Consider the following 23125-nt stretch of genomic DNA (forward strand, 5'->3'; position numbering starts at 1 on the left):
ATTGTGGTTGAAGAGAAATTCTTCCAATACTTACTTCATAACTCCATTTCCCTCAACATGGTCCCATGGACGTGACCTGCACTGGGTTGTGGGTAATGGGTTGCTGTGTTTTGAGGCCCACGGCATATAAAGTCTCCTTCATGTTTACGCTGTTTGGAAAATTGAAACGGATTGCTGAGCAAAGCGCCCATTTCAGAAAAGATCGTTTTTGGGCATCATTTCTCAGTCTGATGATTCAATCTTTTGTTTAATAAGCACTTTCATCTTCCCCTCTGCCATCTTTTCGTTCAGATTAAGACGAAACGTGTTCATGAAAAATTTATTTGAGATTATCTGCATATTCTGATTCCCCTGATTAGGTTCCTGTCAATGAGTGGAGGCAATGCCAGCCTCTGTTGAATCTTAATGTTTTCAAAATCTTTCTGTGGAATCTTAATGTTTTCTGTCTTCCACATTTTTGTTTGACAAATGCATTTCATTCTTCACCGTCATGGGGAATAAGGTTGCAGTCTCTTGCTGCATCCGTTTGGCCTCTGGAGCTCCTGGTACAAGAAGAGGGCTGTGCAGCGGGATGAATTTTTAAAGAGCTCTAAGTGCCAATGTTTAATGTTTAACATTTCCAAGTGAATACTGGGGTTGGTTATGTCTCAAAAAAAAAGGGATCTCAGAATTTGCTTCATTCCGAGGAATCATAGCCAGATCCCATTGGCTGCAGCGCCAGCTGGGATGAGACCTTTGAGGGGGACTCTTCCTTGACATGGAGACGGCTCATTATCTAATGCTGCAGCCCATAAGATCCCAACACACTCCACACTGAGTCTGCCTTTAATTGCTTTCATGGATTTATTGTGCAAAAATAAGCAGGGCTTTGAAGTATTTAAAGGACCAACCTAATGAATGTGAGAATGTGTGTGTGAGAGAGAGAGAGAGAGAGAGAGAGAGAGAGAGAGAGAGAGAGAGGAGGTGGCAGTCCAACAGGGGAAAAATGTGCAACAATGCATTCTTCACTTGCCAATGCAGGCAAAAGAATATGTGAGGTCTTAACCATAAACAATTAGCCAGAGAGAGAGAGAGAGAGAAAAGAGATTGAGGGGGTACAGAGAGAGCAAAAACGAAAGAATGAAAGAGAAATAAAAAAGACAAAGGCAGAGAGAGAGAGAGAGAGAGAGAGAGAGAGAGAGAGAGAGATAGAGAGATCAGAGAGAGGGATGGGGCGATCAAGTGTAAATGCTTAAATAATGTGGAGCAGTTTTGCCAGAGCTGTGATTTGTGGGAGAAAGCTGTAGAGAGAGGCAGTCAGGCCTTATTTAGCAAATATGCAGAAGTGCTTTTGACCCCGTGGCGACCGCTCCGGTACCCCCGCCCTCCCTGCGCTGCTCGTTAATCATGGTGGGGAATGAGAACGGGCACTTGTGTGAACCGCATAATGGAATATTTCTTCGCTCGCCTCTCATTTGACAACACGGCACTTGTTTCTTCAATCACTTGTGTTCGTGTTGTTTTCTAATTAATTCATTGGCAGATATATTGTTTGCTGGGAGGGTTTTTTCTTGCTTCTGCTTGGCAAGGATGTGTGTGTCTGTGGGAGAAAGACAGAAAGAGAAAGAGAGAGAGAAGTGATATCTGGTTACTGCTGCCTTTTCCCACACATTGATCAGAAGCTGAAAGTCGAGAGCATGTGTCCCTCGCAGCAACGAGTTTACTCCTGTTTCCAGTTTAACCTATTAAACTGTCTTTTGTCTTCCTCTCCCCCCTCTGCTGGCACCAGCCTGCTTGCATTCATTCTGACCTTCGGTCAGTGCTTTGAAACTGGAAATATCTCGACCTGCTGCCCGGGCGCAGCCAGAGACTGACCGGAGATCGGCGCAGCATGTCACCGGCAAAGAAGTAGTATATACTACAGCCGTTTGATGAGCAGTGGGGCAATAAATTCATTTATCATCATTTTATGCCTCATCAAACGCTTTGCCAGCCCCCTCCATGGGAGTAGCACAAATTAGCCAGTGAAAAAAGCAGTAATTTTTGCCCGGGCTCCGTAAGTGCTTTTTGATTGCCTTCTCCAACAATTCTTCCTTTGACAAGCTAATAAATCAGATCTGGAGAAGACAAGGCTCACTTCAGCTCAAGCACAAAAAAGAAAAAAGAAGAAAACCACTGAGTGAGTGGGATGATGTGGTGTTTCGCTTTAAACAATCGTCTCTCACAAACATCAGCTGCGGGTCCTTTTTACTTAGCTTTTTCTTAGAAGGGTCGAAGGGCATGATCACAGAGCCAAGGCCATTCCGGATGAGAAGGGCCTTGGTGGGCTGTGGTTAAAGCTAGAACAAAACCCAACAGGCCTATCGACTGCGGATGCACATGGCTGTTTTGCATGTTAATCAAACTAGATGCTAGGTCTGTAGTCCTTCCTATATGCTAACCACATGGGAGTGCATGTGCTAGTCGCATTCTGTTGCCTACTTGCTTTGTGTTTGTTGGTCAGGTGAGCCCTCAGCATGCTCGAACGTCTCCAGCCCAGATGGCTGCTTCAATCCACAGCCAGGGAATTAGCCATCAGACTGGAAATAGCGCCTGTTATTGAAAATGAGGTCAATCGATGATTTGAGCCTGGGCATGCGGCGTAACAGGTATTAGCACGTTTGACTGAGGCAAGTCTGGGGGTTCGCGCAACCCCACCCGCCAAGGGAGTCGAGGGGAGGAAGGCCGCAGTTGGTGTCTGAGCTGCCGAAAAGGCCTTGCTGATGAGATTAGCTTTTTCTGCTTGGCTGTAAAGCATACTGCTAATCAGAGAGCTAGCCAGGCCCCTCTAAGGCTGGAAGGCTGCCACTGAAAGCCTTTAGCATCTCAAGGGGAGGGAAAAACCTGATCTGCAATCATCTGTTAAACTCAGAAAACTACTGATGTAAAAGCAGATTGAAGATTGCAGCCAAACAATCTTTTCTAGAGTGTCAGTATTGTATCACCTTTACATGCCTAGCTGTTCACTTACTGTAGCATCTGATACTTGAGTGAAAGGCCGAGCAAAGGAATTTAGGTGGAGTCCTTGTTTTGTGGCTCATGATTGGCAAACCATTGGTCATACATCATCACCAGGCGACTTTGCTTTAATTGGCATGTGTGGTGCTGTGGTGTGTGATATACACACAGATTCTGGGAACTCTCATGCTTGTCTGGGTGCATGCACGTGTGGCCTTGTCTTTGGCTCTTTGTGAGGACAAAATATACCCAAGGTGACGTACAGCTTGGATACTCTGACATTTGACTTTTTTAAATGGAAAAGAGCCAAAAGATTTCCTTTTGGTTATGAGGGTATTTAGACCTTGTATCGTGTCAGTTGTATATAGCACAACAGTAGATAAACAAATAAACAAAGTGTTTGTATATGTCCTTGCCCAGCGAGTTAGTATTGCACGTCTCCCCTCCCTCTCATTAGTGCTCTGCATACACACACACACACACACAAACACACACTGCTGCATGCACATAGCTCAAAATAACCCCAGCAAAGCAGCAGCCGTTTATCTGTATCTGGGGAGCTGATCCAATTACAGAGCTCACATTTGCATCCATCAGCCTGAGCGAAGGGAAAATACACAGAGTGAAAAATAAAATATAAAAAAAAAAAAACTATCTCTGGTCAGCCTCCTCCCAAAACAGTGGGAAATAAACGCAAGAGAAATGAGACGAGAGAGAGAGAGAGAGAGAGAGAGAGAGAGAGAGAGATGGCTCCGCATAGTCCTCGGCGAAACTTCCATCAGCGCGAGCCGGACGCCCTCCCCCAGGTGGTGGCTAATGGCTTCTCTCTCGCGCGCGCACTATCTCACTGAGCTGAGCATCCGCGCGCTCATTACGCTAAATATCACTGTCATAATGTGGAACAGATGTCTGGAAGAAAGAGATCGTTTAAAAATGGAGAGAGCGGGGCAAATGTAAATAAACCGTCAGGGCAAACTTGTAGACCTCCCTCCATTCCTCCGCTACCCCTCGCTCTCCCTCTCCCTCTCTCTCTCTCTCTCCCTCGCTCTCCCGTGTGGACCCTCTGAAGTGCCTGTAAAGAAAACAGTTCATCAATCTTCATCAGTAGCATTAAGAAAGGAATAATAGGCCCCGCTTATCTCGCCTAAGTGCTGCCTTGGGGCTCTAAGGACAGCCGGCGAATGTGGTGAGGTTTGAAAACTGTTTCCTTTTTTTTTTGTTTTTGTTTTTTTTTTTGCTTAGACCCGTCTTAAGCTTGAGTTTTTTTGCATACTGAAGTGACACATATTCCCTTGGATGACTGCGTATGTACATTTGATAAATAGTGTTTGTATATGAATAAATGGCTTTCTATGAAAAGTCTGCCTCTGATATGTACGTGTGTGCTGCGTGCTAAAGCGCTGTGCATGATGATCACAAAACAGTACAGATATAAACGCTCTCTCTCTCTCTCTCTCTCTCTCTCTCTCTCTCTCTCTCTTTCTCTCTCTCCGTCGTTCTAATTCTTTACTGAAAAGTGTGAGAGACATTAGGAAATAAAAAGGGTTCAGAACGTATCAAATGCGTCACACTAATGGATTTACAGCTTGCCTCTTGTGAACAACGGCTGAAAATATGAGTTTTGCAGTGGTTCATAAAATCATCAGTAACGGTTTATAAGGTCATTCGCGGTTTATGTGGCTTTAACTTTTACACCTAATAAAGGCCATTAGTGTTCCGCTACCTCTGAACAGTGCCCTAAGTCTTTTCAAAAACCCAGGAGCTTCATTCTTTATTTATTATGCTTTATTTTCTTGTATTTTCTCAGGGAACACGTAGAGGCTGTTCTAACCAAATCCACCATAAAGCCACCGCTGCCGAAAGCTTCACGTCAGCTCATAATTATCAGGGTTTTTTTTGTTTTGTTTTTGGTTTTTTTTTGCCGTCTTAAGTGGAAAAAAAACGTGTTCATGTATGAAGCGCTTCAGCTGAAACATCAGACGGGAGAAAATGACACGTGTAATGTGTCCCCAGAGAGGGGCAATAGGAAAACAGTGGGTGAAGTCCAGCCTAAAGTGGCTAAAGCGGAGGGGATACATAGCAGTAAGTCACGTGCTGTCAATTCATCTGAACGTTGTGTATGCCTGTTCTTAACGTTTCTTAAAACGTGAAGAATATATAAACCCACCCCCACCACCCGCACCCCCAACATCACAGAGTCTTTAAAAGGCGGCGAAAATGCTTCGCGTCAGGCCAGCCCTGACAGCTATTTGATTTTTTTGGGGGGAGAAAATGGGCTAATTTGTGAAAATTAGGCCCCATGGCCGCCCCTTACACAGGCGCGCACGCACGCACACACACACACACAACACACACACACGGAAGCCGAGCTCAGCGTGGAGAGAAAGAACAGCTGGGCCTGAATTTTTAGCGCCCATAATTAATTAAGAGCTTCCTCGGTGGGATGGGACGATTCAATAAAAAAGGAGCCTCTGTTCCCAGCGTGCTCTAACAGGAGAGGCCACTGCTTCAGCTTTGTTAAATAGAGGGCTGAAGTGATCTCGAGCTCTTCTTCCTCGTAGACAAATGCCACCATATTCCTCTCAAAATCCCCTTTCATTACCTTTCTCTCAAGCTGGACCCTTTTCCAACTCCCCTTTGATGCGACTAAACCCCTATACGGAAAGATTCCTCAGTGGTTTTTGGCTTGGACATGTGGTTCTAAGGAAAACAACTTTAATTGGTACAGAGCCTTTCCATTATGTAGAGGTTCTTTAAAATCTAATAGGTTCTTTGTACTCTCATATCTATTTAAAATTCGTTTTTAAAAAGAATCGTCCAATGAAATGATCTGTAGTGAGCATGACAGAACCCTTTTTGACACCGTTACTTTTAAAGAGTGCGCAAGTAAATGGATCGGCATATTGCTGAGAGAGAGAGAGAGAGAGAGAGAGACGGCTCTGTCTCTATTTGGACACTCTGGCTCTTGCTGCTTTCTCCCAGATGTCCCCAAGCGCATAATGGAAGCAGGTCAAATAAAAAAGAGAGGAGCTCCTTTTACACCATGGGGCTGAATTTGATTCGCTTCAGCTGGACACTCGTCTCTGATGGGGGATCGTGTAGACCCTGGCTGTTATCAGCTCGGTGCGTTCATATGGAAAAAGTGGAAATCTCGTCCTGTCCCGGGAACATTCGGTACGGGCCATTTTTAACGATGATTTGAGCAGCGCTGTTATCAACAGGTTCCGGTTACCCTCCCTACCCTCACTCACACAGACACGCACACTCGCGCGCGCGTTTGGACGGGCCTGTAGATGGCAGGTGGCGTTTTACAGGTGTGAGATCATTCAGACTGTCAAAAATAGTCTCTTCTGTTTGGGATTCGATACCAAAATGTTCCCATACAGCTGCCGTCATTTCTGTTCGTCTAAACTCGTATTTATTTGTTGGGAGGAGAAGCTGGAATACGAAAAAGAAAGAAAATGTACAGCGCACGTCGAATCGAAGTGCATCCGTTCGGTAGTGAGATCTAATCAAGTGTAAATAAATAAATAAAAACAAATAAGTCATTAAAGAAAGTATTGAAATATTTGCGCACCTACGCCAGTCCATCCCGCGGCCGAGCTAAAGCTCCGTTTACTGAGACTGCAGGTTTGGGGCAGAGCAGTTTGGTTCAGCCTAAATCATTCAATCATTTTGTCTACGTTTATAAGCGTCTTTATCGTTGTTGGTTTATTTAAACTCTAAATGTGGTCGGATTCTGTTTTATTTGAAAGCTAAATAGATCATTCTGAAGGTTGGGGCGATCTGACACTTCCCTGCTCTTCCAGTCTGAACTATATTTTCCCATTTCAGCACTAAAATATGTTGAAGACACTGTGATGAACGGAGTTACATGGCAACGTTTTTCATTTGTGCGGAAAAAAACTGTTAAACTGTTAAAGTTACAGACTGTAATATATATATATATATATATATATATATATATATATATATATATATATATATATATATATATATATATATATATTAGCCTGTTGACATTATTGTATGCATAAATAATAAGAATATTTATTATTCTCATATGATCACCTGCGATTATTCTGCGATTATAAATGCCCTGCGAATTTCTCCTCGCCCTCTGGGCCGCATCTCCCCAGCTTTGAGTTTGGAATAAGCAGACTGTCCCCTCTTTCGTCCAGGAAAAGGGAAAAAAAGTAAAAAAAAGTATCAGTGACAAATCCAAATTGTGGAATTTCGCTTGCTTTCGGGAAAATTCAGCGTCTCTCTCTGTTGTCTCTGTCCTTTTTTAGCATTTTGCACCGCCTAACTGGTCATCTACACATGGGAAGTGTCTATCCCTCCGTGTGAGCCCGAGAGGGGGACGAAGAAGAGGAGAAGCCAGATAAAGTTGTTCGCGGTCATTGTGGAGCTTCCATGGATTTGGCGTATAATGTTATGAAAAACACACAAAATGTAATTAAATAAATAAAGGCATATTTTTCAACTTACCTATGAATTCATACATTATTGTTTCGTCCTACAGCAAACCCAATAAAGCAGAAAAGAGCAGTAATATACATATAGACCTAATAATTCAGTGATGTCCCCCAGCGCCTCGCCGTTTTCATCGCGCAATAACATTTACACATCAAATAAAGAGACAGTCACAGATCGGTCACGTGGTTGGGGCCTTTGGAAATATTTCTGAGCGTTGATAGCGGCTAAATATGGAAGATTTTTTTCTAGACTACTCAGCGCAGAAATTAGTAGGACGAATTTCACACAGTGTTACTTAACCCATTAGGATTTTCTGTAGTGTTCAAAAGGCTTCCCTCCATTGTGCCCAAAGGCTTTGGAATCAGGCTTTTCACATTTTCGGTTTATCCCTTTAAACGTTCAATTGATTTCCATCATGCGGAAAATGAGATCGTAAATTATTATCGATATTTCAGTATTTTAGGCCTGCGTGAGGCAGCGATGAAAGGGAAAAATGTGGAAACTCAAACGAATAAATGTTTACTTAAATCATCCAGGTCAAGATGAAAAAATGTTATTCGGCGCTCAAGGATGTCATTTCCCCCTTTTTTCATCGAACTTCTAACTGGCTTCTCTGCGCGTGTACAGCTTTCATTGCGCAGAAGGCTTCATTCTGTAATTCTGGCTGCGGGCCGCTCGGAGAGATGAAGGGGTGGGGGGGTGGGGGGGATTGAAATGGAGCCCAGGGGACTGCTCAACTAGAGGGCAAAAAATAAACTATGGAGATTAATGGCACCAGCTCACACTGCAGCAGGCTGCTTTTCTTCCCTCTCTAATTTTTACTATTATTATTATTATTATTATTATTATTATTATTATTATTATTATTATGTAAAGTTCAAATAAGTATACATAAACAGTTCCTATTGGAATTCAAATACCTAAAACGAGTCCAGTATAGGAAACAGAAACAGAAAACAAGCTTAAACATCAGAGGCTGCAGTGATGAGCTCGTTAAAGGCGTCTCTCCAAACTAGGCCGCCGTTCACGTCTTGATTATGATGAAGGGCAACCAGTAAGATCCAAACTGAACCCACAAATACAAGCTTGAGGTGGCGAAATGGAAATTGCCAGTGAAGCTAAAGCAGAACATTAAAATATTCAAAAGCACTAAAAATATTCAAAATACAGATCGAAGAATGTTATTCGTTTAATGGTAAATTAAAACCACTAATACTGAAATATGTAGTTACTGTGACAGTTTTTTGGCAAGATAACGTGACTAAATACGTACTTACTTTGCACTGTAATAGTAATAATAATAATAATAATAATAATAATAATAATAATACTATTGAAATAGGTTTAATGGTGTGTCTCATACTACTACTACTACTACTACTACTACTACTACTACTACTAATAATAATAATAATAATAATAATAATAATAATAATAATGGGGCGATGGTAAACTAAGTTTTAAAAATATTTAACAAACATAAAAAATAAAATAAAAAATATCTGAGTCTGAATAAACCAAAGCATTCGACCCCAAAACAAACTCGTGATGTCTTCAGTCTTAGCTCCCTGTGCCAGAGGTGCTCTCCTCTCCTGACACCTGAGAGAGGCTCATTCTCCGCGTGCGCTCAAGATGGCAGGGGCCGAAACGAGGAGCAAGTGTGACACCTACCTGCGGAAGAGGGAAGAGCTTTAGAGCGGCCTTACAGGCGCGAGCAGTGCCACAGGGCATTTTCCCTTTTGGCAGGTCACGGCACCAGCGCCGCACTCCGCGCGCCCAAAATCCACAGCGCCGTTAAGGCTGGGGGACCCATTTCCCCCCCTCTGTTAATGCTCAAACAGAGCCTCACGCTTTCCAAAACCAGTCCTCATTCCGCTCTGCCACACCTCGGAAGCAGTAATGAGATCGAAATTTGGCATAAAATCGAGCTCATTACCCGGGTTCGCCACCTGATTGCTTTGCATATAACACGACGCGGTTGGAGTGTAATTGGGTTAAACGAGTGCTCGACACTTTCTTTCCTTTTTTTGAGGGGAGGGGGTATCAATATTCACCTGCTGAACCACTTCTCCCATGTGTAAAACATACCAACTACTGTCCCCCCATCCATCCCATCAAAGCAAGTTTAGAATAGTAATGAGCGCTTCGTGATGCGTCTGACTCAACTTTACACGTGATCTTCCACAAGGAAAACAAACAAAACTCTGAATTTCAGCTCTGGCCGCCTCTGCGTGCATGTGTTTTCTTCAGCCCCTGATGAATTATCTTAGCACACCACCAACCCCAAATCTCTTAAGGACTCGCCACAAAAAGGCCTCACCATTTAAACATATGAGAAGCAATATTGCATGTTTCTGTGTGCAGCTGTCCAAGCCCTCATCCACAAGCATTGAAATGACCCCAAAACAACGGCTGCACACGTGTAATTTTTTTTTTTCATAATTTACTTCAAAGATAGTGTATTGTCCATTTTAAATACAAAAAAATGCTACATTAAATATACATATTAGTCTTTAATACAAATAGACTCAGGCGGCTGCAGCGTTTAAGACAATTCTTAGATGTTACATCTCGATTAACCATTCAGAAACTAAGATTTGAGGATAAGCATTTTACTCAGAAAATAACTGTCCTGGGAAATTCCTTTAGCAGTATTATCATATCATCTTTTTCTTCTTCTTCTTCTTTCATCTTGTCTTTTTTTTTTCCTTTTTTTAATTATGCAACCACAAATAATAAATAATAGTCCGTGAGATCAGAGTGGAGGCTGAATTTCCGTATTAAATGTTGGACATACCTTTCTTGAGTTCATAAGGGGAGTCTTTACACAGATCTAGCTGCGTTTGCCCTCTGCCCTTGCTGTCTCGCGCTAGAGCCTCAGCCCGGTTCAGCGCGCTCTGGTTTATTCCATTGAAGTGCGCGGCTGCCGCCACCGCCGCCGCCGCCGCCGCTGCCGAGCTCGCGCCCGTGCCCGCTCCCGCGCCCGTGCCGTGTCCGTGGCTGTGTCCGTGCAGGTGTCCGAAAGTGCCGTAGTTCGTGTAGCCCGCGTAAAACGGGGCCGTGGTGTAGTAGAGAGGGCGCGAGAGCACGGCGCCGCCTGCCAAGGGCGCGCACTGCGGCGACGTCCGCGTGGGCGACGGGTTTCCGGGCGCCTGGCTCACGGCCTGCGGCGCGTCCCCGCTCGCTCTGCACCTGTCCGACGAGGTGGCGATTTCAGCCAGCGACCACAGTTTGGGTTTGGGCACGGACGGGGCAGGGGGAACAGCTGGGGGACCACCAGAAGAAGGAGGAGGGGGAAGAGGAAGAGAAGGAGGATGGATTACGGAGGTCACCTGGCCGCCGCCGCCACCGAGCACGCTCGCACCGCGAGCAACCGCCACTCCCGCGGCCTCAGGCGCCTTGTCGCGGGCCGCCGCGAGCGATGGCGACGACGTAGTGGCGCGTGTGGGATCGCCAAGCAGCTCCGTGCGCGCGTCCACCTCCTTCAGCTCCGAGTCCGTGAGCAGCGGCTCCACTTCTTTCCCGGGGGTGTCCGCCTTGAACCGGTCACACGGGGCCTCGCCTGGGTGGAGCAGCTTCGGGTCTGATAAGCAGAGGAGAAAAAGAAAGCTCGAGTCAAAATAATAAAGGATTCTCAGTTTGTTTACCTCCCTCTGGTTTCTTAATTTAAATCTTCTTAACCGCCTGTTTACAAACTGATGTCAGAAGAAATCTGTTTGCGGTTATTAAACATTAAAACCTCACGCTAGAAAAGTAAATGGAATTTTCACAAGCCAGAAAAACCGCAGATGATAGAAACGGTTTGTTTGAAAAGCATAGTTAAAGAATCCCTGCAATTCTGTATAATAATGACGATAATAATAATAATAATAATAATAATAATAATAATAATAGTAATAATGAGGCAGTAATAAATGAGATTCAGCACGCCAGCTGTGCCCTTATTATGCAGCCAAAGATAAATGTGCTGCAAACCACCACACGTCACCAGCAATTCTCAGTCCATAAGAAGTCAAATGAGATGAGTTCAAGGTGATTATTATTTAAAGCAATTGTCCTATTATAAATAATATACCACCATTAACCAGCAATCAATTTCGCGCCCGGAGTGGAAACGACTGCGATGAAAAATTGATGATTTTTTTCCCCTTCTCTCTTCCTCTCTCCCTCACTCTCTCCCCCCCCCCCCCTCTCTCTCGCTCTCTCTCTCTCATCCATGTATTTTCCACAGACCTGTCTCCGTGTCCGTGTCCCCCTTGTCCACGGGCTTGTTTGGATCGTCATCGTCGTTCTTCTCCAGGTCGATGTTCTCCTCTTCTTCCTCGTCCTCGCTGCGGTTCCTCGGCGTCCAGGTCATCTTGTTCTCCTTCTTCAGCCTCCTCCTGGCGTTAGCGAACCAGGTGGACACTTGGGTGAGGGTCATTTTTGTGATGATGGCCAGCATGATCTTCTCGCCCTTAGTAGGGTACGGGTTCTTCCGGTGCTCGTTCAGCCAGGCCTTCAACGTGGCCGTGGCGTCGCGCGTGGCGTTTTTCCGGTAAGCCGGGTCCCCGTATGGGTACGAACCCAGCGGCGCCGCGTATGGGTGGTAGCCGATGGAACCTGCCATGCCCGACGTGTGGTCATACGGAGAGCTCTGCAAGACAAGAAAAAGCCCAACCACGTGGGATTTAGCGCGCGAGTGACCTTCAAAAACACGCATACATGCTCGGTGGGAGTTTAACGGACAGTCAAAACTTACTAAGCACGTAAATTCACGAAACACACACATGCAGCCTCACACACATACACACACGCACACACACACACACACACACATACATGCGCACACTCAAACATACACGCAGCTAATTTAATTATTCAGACCAACACGACAAATATATCTTGACCTCTACACACATGATAAAGTTTTTATTATTATTTTACAGTAAACGTCTCCAGTAGACCGCTGTGGTCAAAATAAATTTCGCAACTTTCTCCATTGACCCCATTATTTACACGCCAGCCTTTCTCTATCTCTTTCTCTCCCCTCCCTCCTTCTCTCTTTCGCCAGCAATGTGCAATCATAAATATGAGTAATTTAGCGCTAACTATAATATGCAAGCAAACTGTCAGACTTTCATTACTTCTGTAATCATGCAGCATTAATTACTTGTTAAATATCACAATAATAATAATACTTGAAATATAAGCAAAGACCAGGGTATCTCATTACATTCAAAACAGCAGTTTTACCCGCTTCTTTTCAGTATCTTTTCGCTATATAAATACAGACTAAAGGGGCAAATGATAGGTGCTGAACATTTGCTCAATTTTGTTTTCCAAGACAGGGTGTGCTCAGCTTTTCTTTGCCGTTTTCTTTCCCCTCTTTAAGGAAATCATTCTTTTTGCCGCAATATGAACTAAAGCACGGCCACACACTTGTATATGTAATGCAAATGCATTCTGTGTAAATGTAGACTCTGTCATTCTAACTTATTAAACAGCACAATGAAATGCGGTAACCCCCTCTCTTTACTACCAATACAGATAAAAATCCAAGGCCCCCACCGCTTTTCCCACCTGGTCCCCGGGTTTCACTCACCACGTACGAGGTGAAGGTGGCGGCGGCGGCAGCGTCCGCGCCGTACGGGAGGTGTGAACTGTACGCGGGCGAGGCGCCGCTGAACGCCGTGGAGCCTGCGGCGTAGGGCGCGAACGCGGAGCCCGACGAAGAGCGGCCGAGCTCCTCCGTGCGCGGCCCCGAGATCACGCTCGTGCTGTACGCAGGGCACGAGTAGAGCGCCAAGGAAGCGGACGGCTGGTACAAGTAGCCCTGAGGGTACGCCATAGCCGATCCCAGAAAGAAGCACGGGGGCTTCTCACTTTCCTGTCTTTCTTGTCCTTTCTTTTTCTCCTTCTTCTTCCTCTCCTGTTTTTCTTCCTCTATTTCTCCCCTCCTTCCTTTCCCCCTCCTCCCCGTTACTCTCTCGCGCGCACTCCGCTCTCTTTCATAGAGTCCCGAACCGCGTCCGTCCTCCTCTTTCTGGCGACTACGATGGTGGCGGCGCGAGCTCGCGAGAGAATCGAATGCATATAGACGTCTAGCTCGCCGCTGCTGCTGCCGCTTCACCGGGTTTGTTGTCGCTCTTCTTCTCCTTGTTTTTGTTGTTCTTTTTCAAGCTCCGCTCCAAGTTCTCGAGCCGCTGCTTGGCCGCCCGCGCGCGCCGCGTCTCTCATGCCGCGCGGGGCAGAAGTTTGCAGTTTTGGAAGGGGGGGTGCTTCTCCTTTATTTTTTTTTGTTTTTTTGAACGGAGCTGCTTTTCGGACGGGGCTTTTGCTCCGGAGAGTGTCCTGCCAGGATGCTAAGTTGGAAATTGAGGATTCTGACGCCCACTACGCGCCTCACGCTCCTCCTCTCGGGTGTAGTCATCGGAGGAGAAGCAAGGCGAGCCTGCGCTGGCTTACAGCTCTCTCTCCCTCTCTCTCTCTGACACACTCACACAGAGACATTCACTAACAACCCCCCCCCTCTCCTCCTCCTACCCTCCTACCCCACCCCTCCACCCCTCCTCTTTGCCTCTAACAAGCCTCATTGCTTTAGAGCGCGAGAGCCGCTTCAACCCCTGGATGGCGATCTCAGCGCGGGACCAGCGCGAGCAAGCAAGCAGCTCCAACTTTTGCTCGTTTTCTAAATACGCGAAGAAGCCGTCACTTTCACACTTGATTAATAACAAACGGGACTCTATGAGAGAGAGAGAGAGAGAGAGAGAGAGAGAGAGAGAGAGAGAGAGAGAGAGAGAGAGAGAGAATAGCAAAATTCAGGAGGAGTAAAGAAACGTGACGTGTTCTTTTCTTTTTCGCTGCTCATTTCTCTTCTAGGATGCATTATTATGGTTATTATTTTGCATTCATTTTGTCTTGTTAAAATCCATTATTTTTTGAAGAACTGGCCACTCGACAGAGTCGACAGTAGGTGGCAACGAAGAACACTATTTTAACCTGTATGTGTTCGTGCAGTTGATTAATAAGGATTTGCATGCGGATAATTGCTGCGCTCATGGAAAATCACGTACACGCACACACACACACATGCATAGAGCTGGTGCAGCAGTGCAGTGTGTTTTAATCCAAAGCAGAAGTGTGCGTGAGGGCGCCTCTGGCTCCGTCCTCCGCAGCAGGGCAGCGGAGGAGTAACTTTTGACAGGTGCTAACTGATTTGTGCGCCGGACAGTTTTCGCCTTAGATCCCGGAATAAACCAGATCTTCTTCTTCTTTAGCTCAAAGCCACGGGCGCAGACAGATTAAGACCATATGAAGCGGGGCAAATCCTCCACGGCCAGGGGCTCTAAGCCGCTTTCATTCAAACACATAGATCTCTCTGCGGCCAGGGATATCCCCATTTATTTCATTCTGTTTGCCTCAACGCCATATTGTGCGCGGTATCACGGCTATTATGAGAATTAAACAAGCAGAATATAAACAGCTTAAGTTATAAAAACGGCGAATGAAAAGTATGTCGTAAACTGCTCCGATGCAGAAACCTTAACAGATGTAAATGTGAATTTATGAAAAAGGAATGGAACAAAACAGGAATATTTGTGCTTGTTCCAGGAAAAAAAAAATCATTTAAAAAGCTTCACGCTGACACACTATTGCATTAGCATAAACAATTATATAACATTTTATATATTATTATATTATTATTTTACATATTATGATATTTATTTTGGTAGTAAACTACGTCAGGTCATTGCGGCGGATGTGTTTAGTCATAATTACCCTCAGTTAAGAAAAATGTACAAGAGACATTTGCCGTGATAGATGACGGTTTGAGATGTGTATAAACGCAGTTGTGGGCTGTTGGCTGTCTGGGCCATTTTTTTTTCCTCTCCGGCTAGTTGAAGTCCTCACTGAGCCGAAAGGGATCGCTGTAGGCGCTGCTAAAAGAGCGACTGCAGAAAAAAAGAAAAGAAAGTCCCTCCGGAGAGGAGAAGCAGCGACGCTGATTCTGTAAGAGACAGTTTCATCTGCATTCCTTTTAACAGTCACCACCCACTTTCAGCTCTGCAATTAGCTCTAGAGCCTGTCATGCTCCCAGTAGTTAAAATAGTAGTTGTAATTTTGACCATATGTAAATTAGGACTACATGTTATGTATCATAATGCAAATAAAGCAGAAGGCTGGCGCTTATTACTCGCTCTTTCTGTACAGCTCGTTTTTCCTCTCAATTTGGACTTGATTGGGCCCTGCAGGATTTAACCCCCCCCAAGTTCAACGCCCCATTGGCCAATTATGTTTACGGATCCCGCTGAAGGACATTAGAGATGGCCAATGTTCAGCCACCTATAAATTAGCATACCGGTTGCCTAGGAGACCGTAGTGGGGAAGCGTTTCGGTGACGTCAATCTTCATTGATAGTCCATTATCGGCGATAATGACTTCCTCTCCGCCAACAGGGCTCGATAAGGAGTCTGTTCAGCTCGGTGAGAGCATGGAGGAGAAAGGAGGCAGAAAGGAGCTCACCGTCCTAACGCTGTCCGCGAGGTAAGAAACTCTCAGCTTCTCCACGGGCTCCTTCATGTTTACTTTCAAAGTGAGTCGCAGCGTCGCAGGCGCGGCGTTTCTCTTTCCCGGAGGTTGAGCGAGTGGCGTTTTAAGCACCACCGAGTGACCGTCGCAGCTTCTGTGGAAAGGCTGCCTTGACTTGCACAGTCTCGGCTCGCTTGTAGACCGTCGTGCAGCTGTATCAGACCAAATCGACTTCATTTGAGCATGAAATTGTGAAAGTGTGCGTGGCGCTTCAGTTTTTCGTCAACTGTACGCTCCTTCAAAACAAAGCGCTCGGCTGTCTGACTCCGCGGGGCTGAGCTACTTTTACACGTTTAGGCTAATTAGTCCGAGTGAATCCGTCGTGTTAGTCTGGGAGGCTGAGTCTTAAAAAAAAAGAAGCCGCCGGTCTTTAAATGTTCAGTAAAACGTGGGAGATGGACAGACGCCTCGCACACGGCGGAAATCACCCTATTATTTATTTATTTGTTATGTTTTATTCGCTCTTGTATGTCAAAAATTAAAAAACGAGGATGTTTAAAAAGACGCAGCGGAACGTCATTTTCTCTTTAAAGCGCCGCTTCCAAAGCGCCTCGGGGAGAAGAAGCCTAATCTAATTTGGATTTTGAAAACTATTATTAGACAGCATTATATTCTCTTCTATTTAGCGCCGGTTCAATTGCCTCGCGCGTCCACGCAGATGTGGGTTAAATGAAGTTGGAGAGGCTTTGACAGGTTTGCTGGAGGCGCAGGCTGAGAGGTGCTGGTGGAAAGCAGCAGCGACAGGCTGCGGTAGCCCACCGCTTCCCGGCCCCCCTCACGCGGATCTTAGGCGCTCTAAACCTGCTCTAAACCGATTAGAGGATGGCAAATATTCTTTGATGTATTAGCTGAGGGCTTTTTGCCACTTCGAAGCCAATTGAAATTCAAAACAGTCCGCCTCCAATGCTTTGGGGAGATCCGCGGCAAATAATGGATGTGATTTAGTTTTGACCTTGCAGTTTTATTAAATGATTAAACACAAGAGCACCAACAGGCTATAATAATAATAATAATAATAATAATAATAATAATAATAACAATTATCATTGTTGTTGTTGTTATTGATATTAAATTGTGTTAATGTTTTTGATGTTTTTGTTTCAATGGATACTTTCTGCCACTTTATTGTTTTTTATTATTGTTATTCCTTCACTGAATTCATTTGTATTTAACGTTCAGCAAATGTTCTTTAATTAAGCCACCTGTCAAATTTGGCGTGCCCGAAAGCATTGCTCAGATTTGACTTTTCTCTGCTTTACCTCACCTAATTCACACAAAGGACTTGGTGAGCTGAATGAGGTGGTTTAGATCAGGGAAAGCACCCTCAGGATTAATGGCCCACTGGATTGCCAAGTTTACACCCTTTCAAACAGGACATGCTAAAAATGTGAATTTCATTTCCTTTTTTTACTCCCCAAATTCTGCGCTAATTAATTTGGGCATTCTTTCATGCATCTGTTTATCCTTTCAGTTTTCACTGCCTTGGAATTATCCTCAACTCAGCTCCGGCATAAAACAGCCACAAGGTGAGGCACTGCATCAGAGTGTTACGTATAAATGTGCTTTCATCATATATTTTCTTTATTTAACATTACGACTGTGATTGTGCACATGTGAATATTGCTGGTGAAGATGATTATTAAAGTTTGTTTGTCAAATTGTAATCATGGATAATGTTGATTTCTCATTTAGTAGTTCCTGCTTTAAATCAAATGAAAGCTTTCAGTGTAAAGCCTGATGATGATACATGCATACTGCATAGTAGCATTGATTCCAGTACAATAAACATGTAATGATAAATAATGTACTGCAGTAGTGTCTTACTATAAATTACCCTTTAAATATGTTTTTTACGATGTGTACATTTCCAATACTAGTATTATTATGTGATCTACATATCATATACTTTTCCATCTAAGCGTTAACAAATTTAAGCAACAGCACAGAAGGTCAAATGCTAGAAGGGCAAACCCCACCTGTCAAGGCTTTGAATGTTTGCATTTTTTTTACCACCTCCCCTTTTAAAAAAATAAACCACCCAGGCTGTTAATGCTGCTTAAGCCATAATCATTAAAGGGCAACTCTGTGGTATTTTGATTAGACCTTTCTCTGTGGACAGGTGTGAGGCCTGCAAAAATCACAGTTTGGAAAGTCTATCAGATTTAATCAACTCTGTTTTTCATCAAGATAGGCTTTTTCCTCTGCAATCAATTTTTAAAGCACTCCTTCACCAGCAGAGGTAGACGGAGGCCCCCGTTTCCCTTCACTGGGGGCTTCCTGCACACCCGCTGTGTCTCCACAGGGCCCCTGGAGAGAGGGCATGCCGTTAGCCGAGCTAAACGATCAGATGATGGCCCTGTTATGAGAATGGATTCAGAAATTAGAGATTTCAGACAAAGATTGCACACCTCCTCCCTCTCCTGCCAGCTGGTTAAGATTATGATTGATTTGTTAGAGGTGAACTATAGGAAGCAGGCATCGATTTTTAAACGATTCCCTTCAAACCTTCGAAAAAAAAAATACAGCTGTAACCACAGGACAGTTTTACCATTAGTATTACTTTTCATCTGTTTTGCATCTCTTTCTCTTTCATCATCCCTCTCTCTCACTGTTTCTGTCTATCTTTCTCTCACTCCTCTCTCTGTCTGTTTCCTGCTTTTCTCTTTTACATTGTTCTCTCTAAGTCTCACTTTCATTTGTTTCTTTTTTCTTTCTCCTTTTCTCTCTTCTACCTTCCAATTTCTCTTCTCTCTCTCTCTCTCTCTCTCTCTCTCTCTCTCTCTCTCCCTCTCTCGCCCTCTCCCTCTCTCTCTCTCTCTCTCTCTCTCTCTCTCTCTCTGCCCCCCTCCCTTTCCCATTCAGAGAATGGAAAAATTGGAGTAATACAGCTGAGTCCACGACAAGACAAATTATCTGTAATTTTATTGTGAAATGAGTCAATAAGCGGAGTGACTAAAGGTATATTGATTGAGTGTAATAAGGACAGAGCGATTCCGACATCAGCTATTGCTGGAAGAGCTGCTAGCACTGCATAATACTGAAATGCAGGTCTCAGCACCGCGTCTACTGCCAGTGCTTTTCACATGGAGTATTTGACCTCTTCAAGTCCTTATGTGTAGTCAGCTTTGGCAGAACTGGAACAGCTTAGAAACTAGATTAGCTAGAAAATGTCTCAGCCTCTATGTGACAATTGATTTTTTGCTGCTTGCAGAGCTTCAACATGACAACAGTCCAAACCTGGTTTTGTCTGGTCATCAGATAAACATTTACTCAAATGTGCATGTTCAAGATGTGTCCTGTATTATCTATACGAGTTAAAGCCAGTATTGTAGCAATCAGAGTAAATGCCTGAAGTTCGAACTCAGCGCTCATTATCAATACGGCCGGTAATTGATGTGAGAGGAGAAGTCAAAGATTTTATGTCTACCAGACTTGCTGAAATGACTCAGAGGAAATTGCAGCAAAAGTAATTAAAATTTATTTTGTAAACAGTTTTGTTTCATTCTCTTTTTTACCTATATTTATTTGATAGCTTTAGATAGCATTTAGCATAAAAAATAACTTGATTTAGCCAGTAAGCTACCAGTGTGGAGGACCCTGTATTTCAACATTACTAGTTGTTTAGGAAGTGTACATATATCTTCCTCAAGAGCTAAAGTAGTCAAGGATTCAGTTTAACCCCTTAAAGTGCAGACAGGTTACTCAGTTGCTAATCTTAAGACTAACTATTTAGTAACTACTCCAAATTGTTCAGTAACTTCTGTGAAGCAAGCATGTAGTTATAAGAATGAAGAGGTTTGGGCCCTCCAGGCCCCTGCGGTTTAAGAAGGGAAATATTATCTTTGATTCTTATCCTTCTTTGATTTTGTATTTGTACATTGAAAAAAGATACAATTGACTGCAATATATGCATCATAATTAAATATTTTGACATGATACATTTTCTTTGCCAATATAATGACATAATTTAGTAATTGCATTTCAATGTTGGCAGTATTAATATTGATATAAATACATTTAATACATGTGTAAATGATGTACTCTCTTCTCATCTCTTCTCTTCCCTTCTCTTCTCTTCCCTTCCCATCTCATCTCATCTCATCTCATCTCTTCTCTTCTCATCTCTTCTCTTCTCTTCTCATCTCTTCCCTTCTCTTCTCTTCCCTTCCCATCTCATCTCATCTCATCTCATCTCATCTCATCTCATCTCATCTCATCTCTTCTCTTCTCTTCTCTTCTCTTCTCTTCTCTTCTCTTCTCTTCTCTTCCCTTCTCATCTCATCTCATCTCATCTCATCTCATCTCATCTCATCTCATCTCATCTCTTCTCTTCTCTTCTCTTCTCTTCCCTTCCCTTCCCTTCCCATCTCTTCTCTTCTCTTCTCTTCCCTTCCCTTCCCATCTCATCTCATCTCATCTCATCTCATCTCATCTCATCTCATCTCATCTCTTCTCTTCTCTTCTCTTCTTCTCTGGGTCACTTTCAACCTGTCCCCGCTCTAACTGCACATGAGACCTAATCTTGAGCTTGCGCATCGCTTGTGTATCCAGTAATGAGCAATGAGCTGAAGCTACAGAAGCAGCGAAAAACAATTCATCCTCCGCTCCTCTCTTCCTGTGCTGTTGTTTTGTTTTCTCCGGCAGGGTCTTTGATGTCATATCCTCTTACATTTTGCTCTCCCCCTCCTCCCCAGCAGCCATGTTTTCAAAGAAACATCCAGCAGAAAACACTCTCTGCATTTGAAATGTAGATTGCTCGCACTCCCGCCATTCTGCATACAGCACATGCCCTTTTCCATTCTCCCTCTTTCTTCCCTCGTTCCAGGAGTAGGCTTTTCCCCGACAATTCATCTGATACATTTGAATGGCTTCCCCATCAAGGCCTTTGTGTTTTGGGTGTCATGTATAATCTGTGGCAAAAGCGATGCAGAAGAGGCTTCATCCTCCATTTGCTCTCCATCCGGGTGATGTCATAGCAATTCTGAATGTATGCAATGTGTTTTCTGTGATGGAGAGATAATGTATTAATGTATTAATCTCTATGTATTAACTCTTATGAAGCTAATATGTAAGTTATGTATTTATGAGAGTTTGGCAAGAAGTTAGCACTAAAAAAAAAAGAAATCGAAGTAGTTATTAAGATTCATGAATCAAATATACAACATGAACATAATTATAGCCAAACAAATAGAAATTCAAAATTGTGTGGCTGTAATATATTTTATTCATGTGCCAGTGATGTTCATATTTGAATCAAGTAAATTCACTTTTTTCAGTGTTTAAGTGTTGCTATGAGTTAACTTTGCATTTCTAATCAAACATTTCTAGATCCTTGCACATGCAGCCATGTAGAATCTGTGAAGTTCTGCCTTTTAACCCTTAAACTACTTATAAGGCTTCTTATTCAGTTATTAATCTTAGGACTGTGCCCTTTGTGTAACTACTTTGAATTATTTGGCAACTACTATGAAACTATTATTATATATTCTGTACTTCAAAATGGTTGATCAGTGTCGGATTATGGGCCATACTGGGGCATCACTGCATTGAGAAGAAGCTTTGAGTTGATGTAGTGCAGATTCTCTCTCTCTCTCTCTCTCTCTCTCTCTCTCTCTCTCTCTCTCTCTCTCTCTCCCTCTCCCTGTCTGTAATGCTTCACACCTGTCCAAGCTTTGGAGAGGATTCTGCCTCAGGTACCCGTCTTACTGGTTCGCTGTCCTCGAAAGACTCTCAGGTATTTCCCAAGTGTGTGTATGTGTGTACATATTTCACATCCCCCTCTCTACCACCTGACTTTGGGTGCTTGGGGCCCTGCTGTTATTTACCAGTGATCTGCTCCCCTAATCCTCTGCTCTGTGGCTGAAGGGTGTATTTCACTGTGGCATGCCTGATGTCTACGGGCGCGCTCACCTTTCACTTCCCATGAACATCTGTGACCCAGAGAAACGTAGTTCCACCCTGCTAACGCAAACAGAGCGGGGAGATCAAAGGCAGGCTGAGCTCACCTGTGCTCCAGGAGAGAAAGCTTCTTAAACCGTCACATGACCCGTAAACAGGAACAAATCAACATGTCTGCTCCCGAATGCCTTCAGTCACTCACAGCTTTTTGGATGTCTGTCATGACAGTGGAATTACACAAGAAAAGGAGAACTGAAGGCAAACATAGAAGGAAAACACCATTGTTTTAACTTGTTTGTTGAACTCTTTAACCTTTTTATCTTCATCCTTTAATTACTAGAAAGGACGAACTTGTGGCTACTGGCTGTTGCATATTATTAGAGACTGTTTTTACAGCAAATTTAAGAGTTTAAAAATGACATGTATTATCTTATATGCTATATCTTTATTGGCCCCAAATGTATTTGGACACATTACATTATTGTTTGACTTTAATCAAGTTATTTAGATTAGTTCATAAAATATTTAACAAATGGATATTTGCTGCTAAGAATGACACATCATTATCAACAAATAGTAGATTCTTTGCATGGAGAAAACCCAGAGAATTCCAGCCAGACGGCACTAAGGGCATTGGGAAGCACAGAGGTGGAATTTTTCTGTTTTTCTTGCAGTGGTGTCAGTGAGCTTCTGTTCATTGACAAGATCATTAAATTAAAAGTGTAAAAAATGCATTTTAGTAGGAGACATGTGGAAGAACAGAAAGCAAAGAAAGAGCTCAAACACTAACAATCTGAAGCACATCATCTGCTTTTTGAAGGAATACTTTTGTGAAAAGTAAATGACATTCTTGGAAATGATCCGTTTAAAATAAATGCCACTTGGTTTTACCATTTTGTTTCCTAGTATATTTAACTTAATACACTGTGTAGTGCAAGTACTTAGATACATTCTGAGGCCACTGCATATCTCAGAAATAAGTGTTATTCATGATGCTTTTGCAAATATTTTGTTTGCTCTTTGTTAGCTTTCATTAACAGCAAGGAGCAAAGGCATAAAACAGAAACAACTAGTATAGTTATTAGTAGGACTTTTTTAGCTGTTAATAATTGGTAAACATTAAACTGTGGTTGAAGTTGTGACTAATAAAAATGATTTGAAAGTTGTCATTGTAGTAACCTTAAGTTAACCAGGCTGGCTC

At 43.5% G+C, this 23125-nt stretch overlaps 1 protein-coding gene and 3 long non-coding RNA genes across 4 annotated transcripts; 2 read left to right on the plus strand and 2 right to left on the minus strand.

The window, feature by feature from the left end:
• Positions 1 to 824: 824 nt before the first annotated feature.
• On the minus strand, positions 825 to 2665 carry LOC108424847. Its single transcript, XR_001857651.2, has 2 exons — positions 2461 to 2665; positions 825 to 1579 (listed from the first exon to the last, which is right to left on the minus strand). It is a non-coding gene; the product is annotated as an uncharacterized LOC108424847 (long non-coding RNA).
• A 3273-nt stretch (positions 2666 to 5938) lies between these two features.
• On the plus strand, positions 5939 to 7466 carry LOC108424848. Its single transcript, XR_001857652.1, has 2 exons — positions 5939 to 6150; positions 7269 to 7466. It is a non-coding gene; the product is annotated as an uncharacterized LOC108424848 (long non-coding RNA).
• A 2598-nt stretch (positions 7467 to 10064) lies between these two features.
• On the minus strand, positions 10065 to 13931 carry irx5a (iroquois homeobox 5a). Its single transcript, XM_017693198.2, has 3 exons — positions 13040 to 13931; positions 11689 to 12091; positions 10065 to 11038 (listed from the first exon to the last, which is right to left on the minus strand). The coding sequence occupies exons 1-3, from the start codon at positions 13283 to 13285 to the stop codon at positions 10236 to 10238; spliced, it is 1452 nt and encodes a 483-aa protein (XP_017548687.1). The 5' UTR covers positions 13286 to 13931; the 3' UTR covers positions 10065 to 10235.
• A 1563-nt stretch (positions 13932 to 15494) lies between these two features.
• On the plus strand, positions 15495 to 22814 carry LOC108424896. The gene is made up of 3 exons (XR_005129651.1): positions 15495 to 15981; positions 17498 to 17552; positions 20541 to 22814. It is a non-coding gene; the product is annotated as an uncharacterized LOC108424896 (long non-coding RNA).
• The last annotated feature ends 311 nt before the right edge of the window (positions 22815 to 23125 follow it).

The sequence above is a fragment of the Pygocentrus nattereri genome, chromosome 25 (assembly GCF_015220715.1).
Source record: "Pygocentrus nattereri isolate fPygNat1 chromosome 25, fPygNat1.pri, whole genome shotgun sequence".
In the NCBI taxonomy this organism is placed as follows: Eukaryota; Metazoa; Chordata; class Actinopteri; order Characiformes; family Serrasalmidae; genus Pygocentrus; species Pygocentrus nattereri.